The sequence below is a fragment of the Oryctolagus cuniculus genome, chromosome 1 (genome assembly GCF_964237555.1).
Source record: "Oryctolagus cuniculus chromosome 1, mOryCun1.1, whole genome shotgun sequence".
NCBI classification, from domain to species: Eukaryota; Metazoa; Chordata; class Mammalia; order Lagomorpha; family Leporidae; genus Oryctolagus; species Oryctolagus cuniculus.
Genome location: NC_091432.1, coordinates 56164394 through 56181214, shown reverse-complemented (window position 1 = coordinate 56181214; position 16821 = coordinate 56164394). Strand labels below are relative to the sequence as shown.

The 16821-nt window shown below is 37.5% G+C and overlaps 1 protein-coding gene across 7 annotated transcripts in view; it reads right to left on the bottom strand.

Annotated features, from left to right (window-relative positions):
• Nucleotides 1-16821, bottom strand: part of SBF2 (SET binding factor 2) — a 523890-nt gene that overhangs the window by 214695 nt on the left and 292374 nt on the right. For all 7 annotated transcript variants that reach the window (XM_070073459.1, XM_008266103.4, XM_002708809.5 and 4 more), the window contains 3 exons: nt 9529-9733; nt 6752-6861; nt 5523-5672 (listed from right to left, as the gene is read on the bottom strand). In XM_070073459.1, the coding sequence (XP_069929560.1) occupies nt 5523-5672; nt 6752-6861; nt 9529-9733 (465 nt within the window). The remainder of the gene's footprint in view (nt 1-5522; nt 5673-6751; nt 6862-9528; nt 9734-16821) is intronic.

The following is a 16821-nucleotide window of genomic DNA, read 5'->3' as shown; positions in this document are numbered from 1 at the left end:
TTAGAGGCAAAGATAGAGGGCATGCTACTGAACAGGGATTACTTTATTCTCTTTCCAGTGTTTAGCCTGAAAGAAAACTTCCAGGTTCAACTAGCTGGTCAGGCTGATAGAAGACAAGGCTTACTAATCACTCACAAATCTCAGTCTCGCAACTGCCAGTTGCTCAGGGCTTGGTTTCTCTATTTGTCTATTTCCTTTCATAAGGAGGGGCAAATTAGAGATTTCATTTTCTTGTTGGGAGAATAATGCATCAAAATCATGTTGTTTGTTTTCAATTTTCTAAAACCTATTTCTGTGTTAGTAAGAGGGCCCTTCATAGCATGAAGCTTATCGTGATACTGGAAACAGAGTGTTTCCCTGGATTTTCAAATAATAACTTACTATTAAAAGATCCTAGTTGAAAGCTTGACAGATTAAAAAGCTTTCTATGTCTGCTAAAATGGAGAGTTAAGACCATAGTATTTTTGGAGAGATTTTTAAAATAATCTGTTTCCAAAAATACTAAAATAAGATCAGTTCTTTGAAATGAGATGAGATTGAAGAACAATCTATAACTTCCATATGCCAGTGTTGTAAAAAAAAATTGTCTTGGCATTGAAAGAACCTGATTAACAAAATAGCCCTTTGGCAGTACTCATGTTCCATTTAATTTTCCCTTGAGAGGAGGAAAGAGTAACTTTGAGGTCACAAAAATCAAAAAATATTGAAGCTTTTGAATCACTACTTAAAAATTAGTTCATCTAGTTAATATTCTTTCTTAAAACACCAACACAGATGTTTGGCCTCTCTGCCTTGAAACTAAATGCTTTTGTAAAAAAATGTTCAGAATGTCATCTTTAATCCCCATAAGTACATTGTTACAACAAGAATACAAATACTACCAAATCCCAAATTAGTAATAAAGAAGTAACTAAAAAAAAAAAAAAGAGTATCACATTGTAAGCCAATTTATAACTGAGAAGGATTTCTCTACAAGGTTAAACAACAGGTACTCAAAGAACCACAGGATTCACTTTCTTGTGGGTACAGAATGCTGAAAGATAGCATATTTATTGTCTATCAATTAAGGAAAATTTGGAAGTAGCAAAAATATTCTTATCTTTTCTCCTCCAGAAACATCATTAATCAAAAGAAAAACGAGTATTTGCAGCCTAAGGGTTCCTGCTATTCTGTAATTGATCTAATTGTATGTGCTAAAATTTGGAGAAAGCCATAAAAATTCCTTAGATAATGATCAGCACAGAAAGCGCTAATGGAAAAAAGCTAAAAATATAGTTTTTGTTGTTTCTACACTATGAGGGAATCAGACACTCACCTAACTTAAGGACTTCTAGAGACCTTGATCTGTTACTTCTCCTTTATTCTCTATAATAACAGTAACAGAATAACAAAAAGATGTGACTTTTTAGGGCAAGTTTATTATATTTCATTTTTATTATGATGCTTAAAATTTCCATTGCACAAAAATGAGAATCCTTTCCTAAATTATAAAAGTAATAGATTTTATGTATTTTACCTAATTTAATTGTGTGTTTCAAGCAGAAGGATTTAAGTTGGAAGTTCAATCTTTTCTAAACACACCAGAGATAATCACTGTTAATGATATAGTGTAAATATCCTTCCCCTACAATGTACTTATGGGGATTATCTGTGTATCACATACACATAGATACACACATACATGTACTTTCAGATGAAATTGTAGCATAATATCTACTTTATTTATCTTCCTTTTTTGCTTATCGAGCAATGTGTAATGTAAGTTTTCTGTATCAATATACACCTGTGGTATTTAATAGCCGAATAATATTCTAAGGAAGAGCTGCACTAAAATTAATCACAATCATTTCCAGTCTTGTGAATAGACTTACACATCCTACAATGTGCTTTTTACATGTTCATATTTTTGATGCTAGACTGAATCAATGCGGCTATTAAGAATTTCTGGGAAAGAAATTCTTCAAAATTAACTTGAGAAGATGAATACACCCTGTTAAAAAAAATCTAAGAGCAGTACTGTAAGTCATAAAATAAGTGTAATTATAAAGTTATAAAGAATAATGACACAACAAATGCTATTATATGTAAACAGAATATTACCATTACCTTTAAAGATCCTCATAATCACTGTTATTCTTCTTTCAGAAGAAATTTTCTTAAATATTTTTTTTTAAAGATTTTATTTATTTGAGAGACAGAGTTACACACAGTGAGAGTAAGAGAAAGAAAGGTCTTCCATCTGTTGGTTCACTCCTCAGGTGGCCGTTATGGCTGGAGCTGCGCCAATTCGAAGCCAGAAGCCAGGTGCTTCTTTTCCCAATCTCCCACATGGGTGCAGGGGTCCAAGGGCTTGGGCCATTTTGTACTCCTCTCCCAGGCCACAACAGAGAGCTGGATTGGAAGAGGAGCTGCCAGGACTAGAACTGGCGCCCATATGGGATGCCAGCGCTGCAGAGGATTAACCTACTGTGCCACAGCACTGGACCCTTATTTCTTATTATCTTGATTTTTCTTAACACTTTTACTTTTAAGTTTGTATTGACTTTAAGTTTTACAAGTTTGTATCATTAAACTAAATATCCCTTAATAAAATACATTTTTGGATTTTATTTAAGTGGAACTATATCCTGTCACCTTTTTATTTTTGCAGAAGATGATCTTACCTAAGATTCATCCACATTGTTCCTCATAGGTTGAATTTATTCATTTTCTCTGCTAGATAAGATTCTATTGTAAGGATACAATGATTTATTTTCCCATCCTAACACAGGATAGCACATGAGTTGTTTCAAATTTTCTACTATTTTGGATAATGTGTCTCTGAACATTCTTGTACAAGTTTTTGGTGTAGGTTCGCAAGAGCTCCACTAGGAATAAAATCCTTGGGTCCTCAAATATGTTTAATGGCTGGCGCCGCGGCTCACTAGGCTAATCCTCCACCTGCAGCACTGGCACCCCAGGTCGGGGCGCCGGATTCTGTCCCGGTTGCTCCTCTTCCAGTCCAGTTCTCTGCTGTGGCCTGGGAGTGCAGTGGAGGACAGCCCAAGTCCTTGGGCCCTGCACCCCATGGGAGACCAGGAGAAGCACCTGGCTCCTGGCTTCGGATCAGCGCGATGTGCTGGCTGCAGCGCGCCGGCTATAGCAGCCATTGGGGGATGAACCAACGGCAAAAGGAAGACCTGTCTCTCTCTCTCTCTCACTGTCCACTCTGCCTGTCAAAAAAATAAATAAATAAATATGTTTAATATGCAGTTTTATAAGGTAATAAATTATTTATTCTCATCTTATTAACTATATCTTACAATTTTAAAAGTGGTTGTCCTCTGGTGAATTCTGTTCACCAACAGAATTTACACGTCTCATTTATTTCCTAACTTTGCCAACAGTGGATATTATTATTATTTGTTAAAGATTTATTTATTTATTTATTTGAAAGAGTTACACAGAGAGAGGAGAGGCAGAGAAAGAGAGAGAGGGAGAGAGAGGTCTTCGATCCGCTGGTTCACTTCCTAATTGGCTGCAACGGCTGGAGCTGCACCAATCCTAAGGCAGGAGCCAGGAGCTTCCCCTGGGTCTCCCACGCGGGTGCAGGAGCCCAAGGACTTGGGCCATCTTCTACTGCTTTCCCAGACCATAGCAGAGAGCTGGATCGGAAGTGGAGCAGCCGGGACCTGAACTGGCACCCATATGGGATGCCGGCGCTTCTGGCCAGGGTGTTAACCTACTGAGGAAACAGTGCGGGCCCCCGTGGATATTATTTTAAATTCTGCCATTAGGGAGTGTAAAACACCACCACACTGTGATTTTAATTTGTATTTCTTTAATTATTGACATATGTCATCTTTTTTCATTCCTTTAGTAATCGGGTTCAGCTTTTATTTTGTTTATTTTTGAAGGATGTTTTTAAAAAAATTTGCCTATTTATTTGAAAGGCAGAGTTACAAAGAAAGAAAGACACAGAGAGAGAGAGAGAGAGAGAAGAAAGAGAGAGAAAGAGAGAGAGAGAGAAAGATGATGATCTCTCTGCTGGTTTACTCCCAGACTGGTTGCAATGGCCAGGGTTGGGCCAGGTGGAAGCCAGAGTCAGGAACTTCACTCAGGTCTGCCACATGGTTGGCAGAGGTCCAAGCAATTAGGCCTTCTTCCACTGCCTTCTCAGAAACATTAGCAGGGAGTTGAATGAGAAACAGAACAGCCAGTACTCACACTGGCACCCATATGGGATACTTGTGTCACAGGCTTAACCTACTATGCCACAATACTGGCCACAGATCATCTTTTTTAGATGGTCTTTTTATACCCTTATCCAGGTAGGTTTTCCCCTCCTTTGAGATACTTAAACATTTTACCTATTTTAAATTAGATTGAGAGGTCAGTGTTGTGGTGTGGCAGGCTAAGCCGCCATCTGTGATGCTGGGATCCCACATCAGAGCAGCTGTTCATGTCAGGATGGCCCAAGTCCTTTGGCCCCAGACCCCTGCACCCATGTGGGAGACCTGGATGGAGTTCCAGCCTCCTGGCTTCAGCCTGGCCCAGCTGTGGCTGTGTGGCCATTTGGGGAGAGAATCACTGATGGAAGACGTCTCTCTCTCGCTCTCCGCCTCTGTCACTCTTTCAAATAAATAAAATAAATCTTTTAAAAAAATCAGGTTGGGTAAATGTTTGGCTCAGCATCTTAACTGGGGCACTCACATCCCATTATCATGGGTCCCTGGGTTTAAGTCTCATCTCCACTTCTAATCCACTTTCCTGCTAGTGCACGCCCTGAAGGCAGCAAGTGATTGCTTGTGAATTTGGGTTTCTGCCACAAGGTGGGAGACCTGGATTCTGTTCCAGGCTCCTGGCTTCAGTCTGGCCCAGGTCTGGCAGTTGTGGGCATGTGGGCACATAAGTTCATATGCATATTTTGATGTGCACTGGAAATATCTGTGTTTTACACAAAGTGCTTAGTAAAAACTGAATTAAAGAATTGATTTAGTATCTGGATTATCTACCATTCACTGCCTTTCACCTTGGTAGTATAATTGAAAGTTCAAGTAATATATAACCAAATGCTTTAAAGACAACTTTATTTTTCAAACAGCTGATTATAGAACTAGTAATTTAGTATTTTTAACAGAAATGAAGACCGAATAAAAACCAGAGTATTTATCTTGTGTTTCTGTGTGGGTGCAACTGTTGAAAGCTTTACTTAATATATGCTAAATTGATCTTCTGTATATAAAGACAACTGAAAATGAATCTTGATGTGAATGGAAGAGGAGAGGGAGCGGGGGGAGCCATTGTAATCCATAAGCTGTACTTTGGAAATTTATATTCATTAAATAAAAGTTAAAAAAACATAGTATTTATCTCAAGTAATGAATAATGTTTCTTTCAAAAAGGTTATACATATTGGCTTTTTATAGCTTTGGCAGGCTCAAGCATTTGATATATTGATTAATTACTAAATCTCCTGGAAAAAATAAAAAGTATTCTCAAGTAAGAGAAATAACCCCCCCAAAAAAAATCCTAAAAATTACCTGTAGAGTACAGTTCATCATCCTTATTATGTAGTCAAACTGTTGATGGTCTAATATTGCCCGGTTCTGTTGGACATGCAAACCCAGTTCATCAGTGAGACATTGTCTTGCTGCCTTTCCTTTAAGGGCTCTCAGAGCAGCAGGAAGGGTCTAAGGACAAGAGTGAGTGGTATAAATGATCACAAGGTTCCACAGGAAGAAAATTACATTCAGGCAACTGCACTGAAAATTCAAATACATCTTGTAAACCAGTTAACAAAAATATTGGTAGAATTAAACTGCTATGGGAGAAGTAACATAGGAACAAATAAGAAAGGAAAGAAAACAAGGGAGGAGAGCGTAATATTGTTACAAGAAATAGCATGTGAAGATGAAGAAAATATGGAAACTTAAAAAGGTCAAAACAGAGAGGTTTGGGACATGAGGTGTTAAGAGTAAACACTTTTGGCCGGTGCCTCAGCTCAATAGGCTAATCCTCTGCCTGTGGCGCCAGCACCCCGGGGTTCTAGTCCTTGTTCTGTCCTGGTTGCTCCTCTTCCAGTCCAGCTCTCTGCTGTGGCCTGGGAAGGTAGTGGAGGATGGCCCAAGTGCTTGGGCACTGCACCCGCATGGGAGACCAGGAGGAAGTACCTGGCTCCTGGCTTCGGATTGGCGCAGCGCGCTGGCCGTAGCAACCATCTGGGGTGTGAACCAACAGAAAGGAAGAACTTTGCCTCTGTCTCTCTCTCTCTCACTGTCTAACTCTGCCTGTCAAAAAAAAGAGTAAACACTTTTAACAGGCTTTATCAGTTCCTCATAACAGATATTTATAACTAGGACAATGAGTCATTAAGAAAAGTTTATGTTACATTGAAGAAGGCAAGAAAAGATGCTTCAAGAGAGACATTTAAAATCTATAATCTATTACATATTCTAGCTAGATTATTTGCAATGAGTAAACTATATTTAAAATGTTAAGTTTCTAAGTATATGCAAAATAAGGTTTAATGAACAATATATAAAAATTTGAGAGGAAAAGTTACTAATAAGATTTTGTTCAGAGTCATATAATTAGGCTTGGATTATAGCTTTACATTTTAGAAACTATTCATTTAAAATGAATGCAACAATGAAAGGACTCTTTATTAGGAAAGGCAAAGAATTAGAGGAGAGGACAGTTGGTAATCTCCACATGTACATACGAAATGAAAGTGATAAATGCTTACTTGGTAAAGATGTTATTTTATTACCTTTTCAGTCTCCAAAGTTTTATTTTCAAATATGAATGAGATGCAGTTTCTGACAACTTCCAGTCTCTGTGCACTGTTGAAAACTGTTGTCACCTTATCCATTATTGAAACTATTATAGAAATAAAGAAGTAACACAAGTAAATTGAGCTCTTTTGGCAATTACAAAAGCAAGAGGAGTATTACTTTAAGATTGCTTACACAACCGACATGTAGAGTTTATTTTTGTCCTTGTTACATTGTATTGCAAGTATTCCATTTCATTATTTTGATTATATTTTTAGGTTCCTTAAGTGTCAGGCTAGTCAACAGATAATTTCATAGGAACATTCTAATAATGTACTTAAATATTATGTAAATACTTCATATTTTAAAATTTTACTAAACAAAGATAAACATCTACATTAAAGTTTAATCTTAAACAAATTGATAAGAAATGTTTAGGGTATGTACAAGACCACAAAAAAAAATCACTAATGCTCATATGCAAAAGGATCAGTGACAGAAAAAGAAGCTGATATCCCTAATATATTACTAAAGAAAAACTATATATCTAAACAAAACAATCAGACACTATAAATTTGAGTACTGGAAACTTGGATGGAGGAAGCAGTATTAAAAAAAAGATCGTAGCCAATGAATTGCTATACCGGCTTAGGAAAGTCACTTTTCAGTCCTATGACATAACACATTTCACCTTTCATCATAGGGTAGTTAAATTCTAGACTACTACATAGCCTAAAGTTGCTTAAAAAGATTTAAGTTATTAAAAAATAGGACATAAATGAAAATGACTGTGTAAAAAGGTACACTTTCAAAAAGAACTCTATCATTTGTACAAATGAGGACATATCAGTTTTTATGCTTAAACCAAACTCAAAGATTACTTATATATATATATATATATATTTTTTTTTTTTGACAGGCAGAGTGGACAGTGAGAGAGAGACAGAGAGAAAGGTCTTCCTTTTCCGTTGATTCATCCCCCAATGGCCGCTGTGGCCAGCACACTGCGCTGATCCGAAGCCAGGAGCCAGGTGCTTCTCCTGGTCTCCCATGCGGGTGCAGGGTGCAAGCACTTGGGCTGTCTTCCACTACCTTCCCAGGCCACAGCAGAGCTGGACTGGAAGAGGGGCAACCGGGACAGAATCTGGCGCCCCGACCGGGACTAGAACCCGGGGTGCCGGTGCTGCAGGCGGAGGATTAGCCTAGTGAGCCGCGGCGCTGACCAAGACTACTTATATTTTATGACTTCTCTTTGGAATCTAAATGCACAATCCTTTCAACTTATCCTCTTACCACTAGTCTCCCTGTCATCTCATCAGTACAAAAACTTTTATTATTCCAATAATGTTTTAAACTTTTTCATCTCAAAATAATTGCAAAAATAGTACCCAGAGTATCCAGGTATTCAATCACTCAATCTTCCCCTATGTTGACATCTTACGTAACATAGTGCTTTATCAGAATAAGGAATTCAATAGCACAATACAGTAACTAGCCTACTGACCCTATTTGGATTTTATCAGTTTTTTCCAATAGTTTTTAATAATGTATCATCAATTTTCTGCATGACAATGATGGTTAAATTGATTATTTCATATGACTTTTCTGTCCAAAATGCTCTTCTTTAATTATGGACTCTGGTATGCCCTGCACATGTGGGTCAGTGCCACAGAATGAAACATACAAAGTCTATATTAGGGACAGAATTATGTCACAGTAGTTTAGGCTGCTGCTCTGCTCCCAATCCAATTCCCTGTTGGTTGATGTACCTGGGAAGGCAATGGCAGATAGCCTAAATGCTTGGGCTTCTGCCACCCATATGTGTGAGACATGGATGGGATGGAGTTTGTGGTTTCTGGCTTTAGCCTGGGTGTGGCAACCATCTGGGGAGTGACCTAGTGGACAGAAGATATGTCTCTCTGTTGCTCTGGCTTTCAAATATACAAATACATATATGCATTTCTAAAAAAAAATCTGTCTATACTAGATTAGAAAATTTTTTTACAATCTCCAAACAATATTATATACTTTACTGGGAGAGCAATATCTTGAAGTTATGTTTATAGACTTTTAATTCTATAGCTCTTCAAAAAATTTTAAAAGTATTTTAAATTTTTTTTAGGCTGAGCTATTAGAAAACAAATTTGCTGGGGCTCCACCTTGTGGCACCGGCACACCGGGTTCTAGTCCCGGTCGGGGCGCCAGATTCTGTTCCGGTTGCCCCTCTTCCAGGCCAGCTCTCTGCTGTGGCCAGGGAGTGCAGTGGAGGATGGCCCAAGTGCTTGGGCCCTGCACCCCATGGGAGACCAGGATAAGTACCTGGCTCCTGTCATCGGATCAGCACGGTGCGCCGGCCGTGGCGGCCATTGGAGGGTGAACCAACGGCAAAAGAAAGACCTTTCTCTCTGTCTCTCTCTTTCACTGTTCACTCTGCCTGTCAAAAAAAAAAAAAAAAAAAAATGTTCTCAAACTAAATAACAATAAGGGTTGCATAACTCAGTGAGAATCACTGAACTGTATTCTCTAAATGGGAGAATTTATGGTATGTGAATTCTAACTAAGTAAAGCTCTTACAAAAAAAGAAGATTCTGTAGTGGTAACAGGTTAATAATTATCTCTGTGGGAGGTAGTGAATGCAACAGGGTTTCAGGTGTGATGGTGGTCTGATTTCAGTTACATGAGTATGTCTACTTTGTGTAAATTCACCAAATTGGATGCTTTTCTGTGTCCTACATATTGATAATAGGATTATTTTTAAAAGGCAAATACATACCAACAGGTGGACCTGCTGGCACAACGCATTTCTTTTCCACTCGTGTAGCTGGAGGAGCATTCTGGTTCTTAGCAAGATTTTCCTGTATTAACTCTTGAACTCGAGATTCATTAATCTTTGGAAAAGGGAGAATATGAACTCGCAAATGGGATCCTTCTGTTGGGCGTGGAACTTTCTGGAATGCCATATGAGGATTTGGATTCTCCTGCAATATCAAACACAGTAAAATTATTCAGAAGTTTAAATAACAATGGCAGATCATCAGGAAGGAGTAGGAGCATAGAGGGACACAACTGAAATCATACAGAAGAGTGTATAAACATTCACATATATACCATAAAATAGAGAGTTCTGGAATCTGACTTATGCTATCAGAAGCATCTGCAAGAGTTGGCCATGAGTCTTCATCTTCCATGCACACTTTCCTCTCTCAGTTTCTAAGTCTTCTTTTTCCATTTTTGTCTATTCCTCATTTCTCCAATCTAACTGTGTGAATACCTCAGGGGCTCAGTTCTTTGGACCTCTTCCTTGGTGAGCACTTCTAGTCTTCTGTTTTTAAACCATAAAAACACCAATGATTCACAGATTTTTACAAACGAATGTGCTTTCCCCTAAACTCCATTCCCATACATCTGTCCACACATAGATATTCTTACATTTAAAATAACATCAAAAACCATGTCTAAAACGAAGTTCTTAATTTTCATCCATTACTCTAAACACGCTTTCTTCAGTGTTCCTCCTTTGGTAAATGGCATATGTATTTTTTCTAGTTACTCAGGTGAAAAGCTTATAGTCATCTTTAGTGACTTTCTCTAACAAGCACTAATCTATTCCTCTATAAACTGAGTTTAGTTTAGTTTTTTTTTTTTTTTTGACAGGCAGAGTGGACAGTGAGAGAGAGAGATAAAGGTCTTCCTTTTGCCGTTGGTCACCCTCCAATGGCCGCCGCGGCCGGCACGCTGCAGCCGGCGCACCGCGCTGATCCCAAGGCAGGAGCCAGGTGCTTCTCCTGGTCTCCCTTGGGGTGCAGGGCCCAAGCACTTGGGCCATGAGTTTAGCTTTAAAATATGTTTATAATGTGACCACTCTTCATCAGCATTTTGGTTCAAACCTCTCATTATAAAACGGTAGTCACCTAACTGCCTCCCCACTTCTTACTTGGTCCCCTCCCTCAGGACTACAGACTTATCTAGTTGAAAGGATGTCAAGTCATTACATAACTACTCTGTTCACTCAAATGACTCTTCATTTCAGACTGAAACTCAAAGTTCTACATATCTACAAGATATGGCCTCTTAACATGACTATGTCCTACCATACTACTGCTCTTTCATTCTTTCTGCTCTAGACACAGGTCTTCTTGTAACTGCCTCACAGTCACTGAACATACCTGTTCCTTCTGCCCAGAACGCCTGCACCCCTATGAATTTGTACAGTATGTGCCTTCCCTCCTTTCATTTGTTTGCTCAAATGTCATCTATTCTGGTCACTCAATCTAAAACCAGGCCTTCCTCCCCAACATACTCCCTATTTTCATTGAATTTTTATTCCCAAGTACTTACCACTTTCTTATGAACTATAAATTTAACTTATTGCCCATCCTTCTCTCACTAATAGCAGATGTTTTAGTCATTTAAAAAAATTTTTTTTAATCCTCTGCTGTTTCCCTGTACATCTAGAAACTGCCTTAGCAGTTTAGCAGTGTTTAGCAGGCGCTTAAACCACTTCCTACTGCATCCTAGTGAGAGGGACACAATGTTGAACACAAATCAGGATTGTAATAACTGAATTAAATTTGTCAGCTAAGATTCTTATAGACCCTCAACGCTTGTGTGAACTTCTATCTAGCCTCTTGGTTAGGCAGGATTGTATTTAAAATACTGCAGCCATAGAATTCATCAAGTTTTTTGGGGAAGGTTGCTTTATAACCATTTTTAGATCAACTGTAGTGTTTATTGTCCTCCACAACCAGAAAATTCCTATTCCCACTAAACTTATGTTATTTATGTTGTAGATTAAAGTCAGTACCACACCAAACACCCTCCTGACAGTGAAAATTAACCAACTGTCAACAACTAATAGAGTTGCTCTCCACAATTCTATGTGAGTATGTGGCCCTAATCCAGATAAACAGATTGGGCTACAGCAGATGATATAGTTCACATATCTCAGCAGAATGGAAATACTCCTACTGTGTAAAAGTGTCTAGTTCTTGCTCTACACCTCACTATGTGATGCCAGATAGATAACTCTGCCTAAGGAATATACTCAGGCTTATCTTACAGGTTTCCTGAGAAGGTAAAATTACTTCTTGCCAAGCAGCTCTCACATAAGCCTTATATTTTTCCCCTACATCAGCAAAGACAGGGAAAAATTAATAAGTTTTAATGTAAAGTCTTAGTGACGTTTTCTAAACCACATGTCCTAAAATTCTGCCTTGTATTAACAACTCTATCCCTCGACCACTGGTCTGTAATGTCTGAAATTGCCCTTTTTAAAAAGTTGTAGGTTTGTTCTTTGTTCTTTAGACATCACGCCTGTCATTTCAAAAATTCTAAAACATATTGGGTAATTTTTTTTTCAGGTTGAGGAGGTAACTCACATGGATCTTGAGGTCTGAATCATTTTAAATATATTCTTCACTATTTCTATTTCCACATGTATTTATTTTATTTACATTAAAAAGTACGCAGAGAAAGAAAAATCTTGTCAATAATGGTTCTGGGAAAACTGGAGATACATATGCACAACAAAGAAACTAGACCCTTCTCACTCACCATATTAAAAAAATTAATTCAATATAGAAAGACTTAAATGTAAGACCTCAAATCATGAAACTACTAGAATAAAACAAGATAAATGCTTCAAGACATTGGTCTGGACAAAGGCTTTTTGGATGTGTCATCCAACTTCTGCATCAAAAGCAGAGGTTGATAAATGGAATTACATCAAATCAAAAAGCTTTGTGTCTCTTTGTACAGAGACAACCTACAGAGAGACAACCTACAGAATAAGACAACCAACAGAAGAGAGAATGGAGAGACAACCTACAGAATGAGAGAAAATATTTGTGAGCTATTAATCTGACAGAAGATTAATTTCCAGAATGTATAAGGAACTCAAATAACTCAACAGAAAGAAAGAAAAAAATCCTCTGGTTTTAAAATAGGTGAAAGATCTGAATAGAAGGCCGGCGCCGCGGCTCACTAGGCTAATCCTCCGCCTGTGGCGCCGGCACACTGGGTTCTAGTCCTGGTCGGGGCGCCGGATTCTGTCCCGGTTGCCCCTCTTCCAGGCCAGCTCTCTGCTATGGCCTGGGAGTGCAGTGCAGGATGGCCCAAGTGCTTGGGCCCTGCACCCGATGGGAGACCAGGAGAAGCAACTGGCTCCTGGCTTTGGATCAGCGCGGTGTGCTGGTTGCAGCGTGCCGGCCGCGGCAGCCATTGGAGGGTGAACCAACGGCAAAAAGGAAGACCTTTCTCTCTGTCTCTCTCACTGTCCACTCTGCCTGTCAAAAAAATTAAAAAAAAAAAAAGATCTCAATAGATATGTCTCAGATGAGGACAAATAGCTAGCCAGCATATTTTACTTCATTTTTTAAAACTTACCATCTTAGCCTTTTTTTTTTTTTTTTAAAGATTCATTTATGTATTTGAAAGGCAGAGTGACAGAGAGAGGACGAGACAGAGGAAGAAAGCTTCCATCTACTGATTCACTCCCAAAATGGCCTCAAAGCCAGGTCTGGGCTAGGTTAAAGCCAGGAGTCAGAAACTCCATCCTGGTCTCTCATATCAGTAGCAGGGGCCCAAGTACTTGGGCCATCATTGCCTGCCTTCTCAGGTACTTTATTAAGAAGGCAGATTGGAAGCAGAGTTGGTATTATAAGTGGTGGCTTAACTGTGCCACAAGGCCAGTCCCAACAAGCATACTTTAAAGAGTTTGATATTACTAATCATCAGGGAAATGCAAACCAAAACCACAATGAAATATTATCTTGCCAGCTAGAGAATGGTTACTACCAAAAAGACATAAATGCTTGTGAGGATGCAGAGAAAGGGGCAATTCTTAAGACACTCTTGGCAGGAATATAAATTAGTATAACAGTGTGGAAAACAGTATAGAGCTCCCTCAAAAGCTGGGATTGATCCCACTACTGGATTCCCAGCAATCCCACTATTGGGTATACATATCTGAAGGAACCAAAATCAGTGTGTTGAAGAGACACCTGAAGTCACATGTTTATTGCAGCACTATTCACAGTAGCCAAGATATAGAATCAACTAAGTATCTACTGACACACGAATAAGGAAAATGTGGCATATATATATATATATATATATAAAATATGATATTATTTAACCATTAAAAATTAAATTCTGTCATTTGGAACAACAGGGAAAGAATTGAAGAACATTATGTTATAGGAAAAGTCAGGCATAGAAAGATAAATATTGCATGATCTCACTTACATGTGAAAGCTAAAAAAGTTGATTTCAAAAAAGTAGAGAATAGAATAGAGGTTACCAGAGACTGGGAAAGGTATGAGGGACGGAGAAATGGAGAGAGGAGGTGTACAACTGGAAAGGAAGAATAACTTCTAATGTTCCATAGCATAGTAGTGTAACTATTATTGAAAATAACTATTTCAAAGTAGCTGGTATGGAGGATTCTCAATGTTCTGAACACAAAGAAATGAATGATAAATGTCTTTGGTGATAAGTATGTCAATTATTTGGTCTTAACATTAAATATTACATCCATGTATTAAAATGTCACACTGTGCCCTCTAAGTAGGTAGTTACAATGTGTCAGCTGAAAACAAAAACACATTGAAAAATTAAAATTATAACTTTATACATCCTAAAACATACTCATTTTAACAAACTTTAAAATAAAACATAGGAAAATAAAAGTAGAACTTTTCCTAATGATGACAGTTTTCCAGTTATATTTTCTCTCTTACTCTTACTTTTTATCTTCTGTATTGTTGACTTAAGGTGGTTTAGAAAAATAAGTATGCACATGTCACTTCTAGTCAAAGTCTCTAAAGAGCTTGTTCTATAATGTGGCAAGTTCATTATAACCTTTATGGGGAAGAACAAAGACCCAAAAGATGGCCAAGTAAATTCTAATGAAGAGTTAAGTGGGAGAGTCACACTTTTCCAGATACCAAAACTCGCATAAACCTTTAATAATTGATATAGTATGACAACTGGTATTAAAGAAGGGCTTAAGGGACAAATGTAAGAGAGTCCAGAAACAGGATTATGTGTGAAAATGTGATTAAAAACAGCTGGCATTACAATTTAGGGGGACAGGTTTGACAATTCAATGACAGAGGTATAATAAAAAAATACTTCTAGTTCATAGTTTCTGATTTCTGAGCATCTGAGTTTAAATCCTAGTTTGGCCCAAGTAGTGTGACCCAGTACAGTGTCAAAGAATTTATCCCAATTGTTTTAGTTTCTACATCTGTAATGAAGACAGTAATACAGTACCCTAGTTCATAAGGTCCTTGTACGGTAATGAACTATTACAGTAAAGCTCTTAGAACAGACATATACACTCACACCCCTCCCCAGAATGAAATCTGAGGACTATTTTCCAAAAGCCCAGGCTACATCTAATTGAAAAATATTTATTCATTGCATACTCTATGGCATAAAACCATCCTTCTAAAATGGAAAAATTCTGTTTATCCTAAAATTTCCATCACATCATCAGCCACTGTATTATATATTATGTATACAGCAATAGTGGTAGTAACAGTAATATTACTATATTGATTTAACTAGAAATTGTTAAGAAAATATGGTGCTATTACTTATTAATAGTCTTCCTGTAAGCAACTAGAAATACTGTAAACCAAATCCATTAACAACTCAGAATAACTAACATTTTTTTGGCATCAACATTAAGTTCAAAGTTGAGGCTATCTATAGTTGTATATATAAATTCTATGCCAAATGAAAATTATGCATTAAAATTATTAAAATATGATATGTTTAATTGTTTGGAAGACAAAAAACCCTGAATTCCCCCAAGTGTAGAATGAACTTTTCTGGCAACTGTGTCTGTGTACTGCTGCCCTCTGCTGGGCCAGATAAATGCACAGGATCCCATCTGCAACCTCACATGTAACCTGGCCACATCACGATTTCTGGGTAGACAGCAGAAATGAAAGGAACTATAGACTAGGGCTCATCATTATCTACATATTCTTAGACACATCTCCTGTTACTTGCAACTCCAAGCTGCATTTGGACTGATCCCTTTAAGGTTATTAAATTCCTTAAAAACTGCAACCCAATTTTGTTTTCAATCTCCTTGTTGAAACAAACCCATTATTTTCTATCAGTACAAAGTGGCAGCAAAATCTTTATCTTTGATTTCAGAGAAATGTAAACATAAAATAATAACTAAAGATTTATACAAATAAATACTTATAGTGTACATGGCAACAATTTTGACCAAAAGGAACTATCCAAGAAAGCTTGGCAAAATGTACTACGTTTAGAAAGAATTCTGAGTTTACACAATGATTTTCAAGGAATGTTCTCTTTAATCCAGCTTTAAGAGACCACTATAATAATTAGAGGAACATTATTTAACATGCTGCAATTAAGTATAGAACAATGTGGGATAACAGTTATAAAATTCTTTCAAATACAGGTAAAATATATACTATTATATTTTGACAATGTTTACTAATTTATGCCAATAACTGGACTCTTTAGAGTTGCTTGGCATTATAAACAACATTTATGAAATGAAACACCCTAAATTTTCCAACCTCACAGGCCTTTCAATTATTATTCAATTAATGTCTCACCTTTGATTCAAATAAATTTTTTGGATGACTTCAATGTCTAATGATGACTTCAATATATATCTAGAGTATCTCAACCTCATTACTATTAACATTCAGGGCTTAATAATTCTTTAGGATGGTTGGGATGGTAACTTGTATTTTGTGAGATGTTTAGAAGCAACCTTGGCCTCTTCATGACTCCAGTGGAAATTTCCTATTCCCTTTTTCCCCTTTATTTAATAAATATAAATTTCCAAAGTACAACTTTTGGATTATGGCAGCTTTTCCCCCAATAACCTCCCTCCCACCCGCAACCATCCCATCTCCCACTCCCTCTCCCATCCCATTCTTCATCAAGACTCATTTTCAACTATCTTTATATACAGAAGATCAACTTAGTATATACTAAGATTTCAGCAGTTTGCACCCACACAGATATGCAAAGTATAAATTACTGTTTGAGTAGTAGTTTTACCATT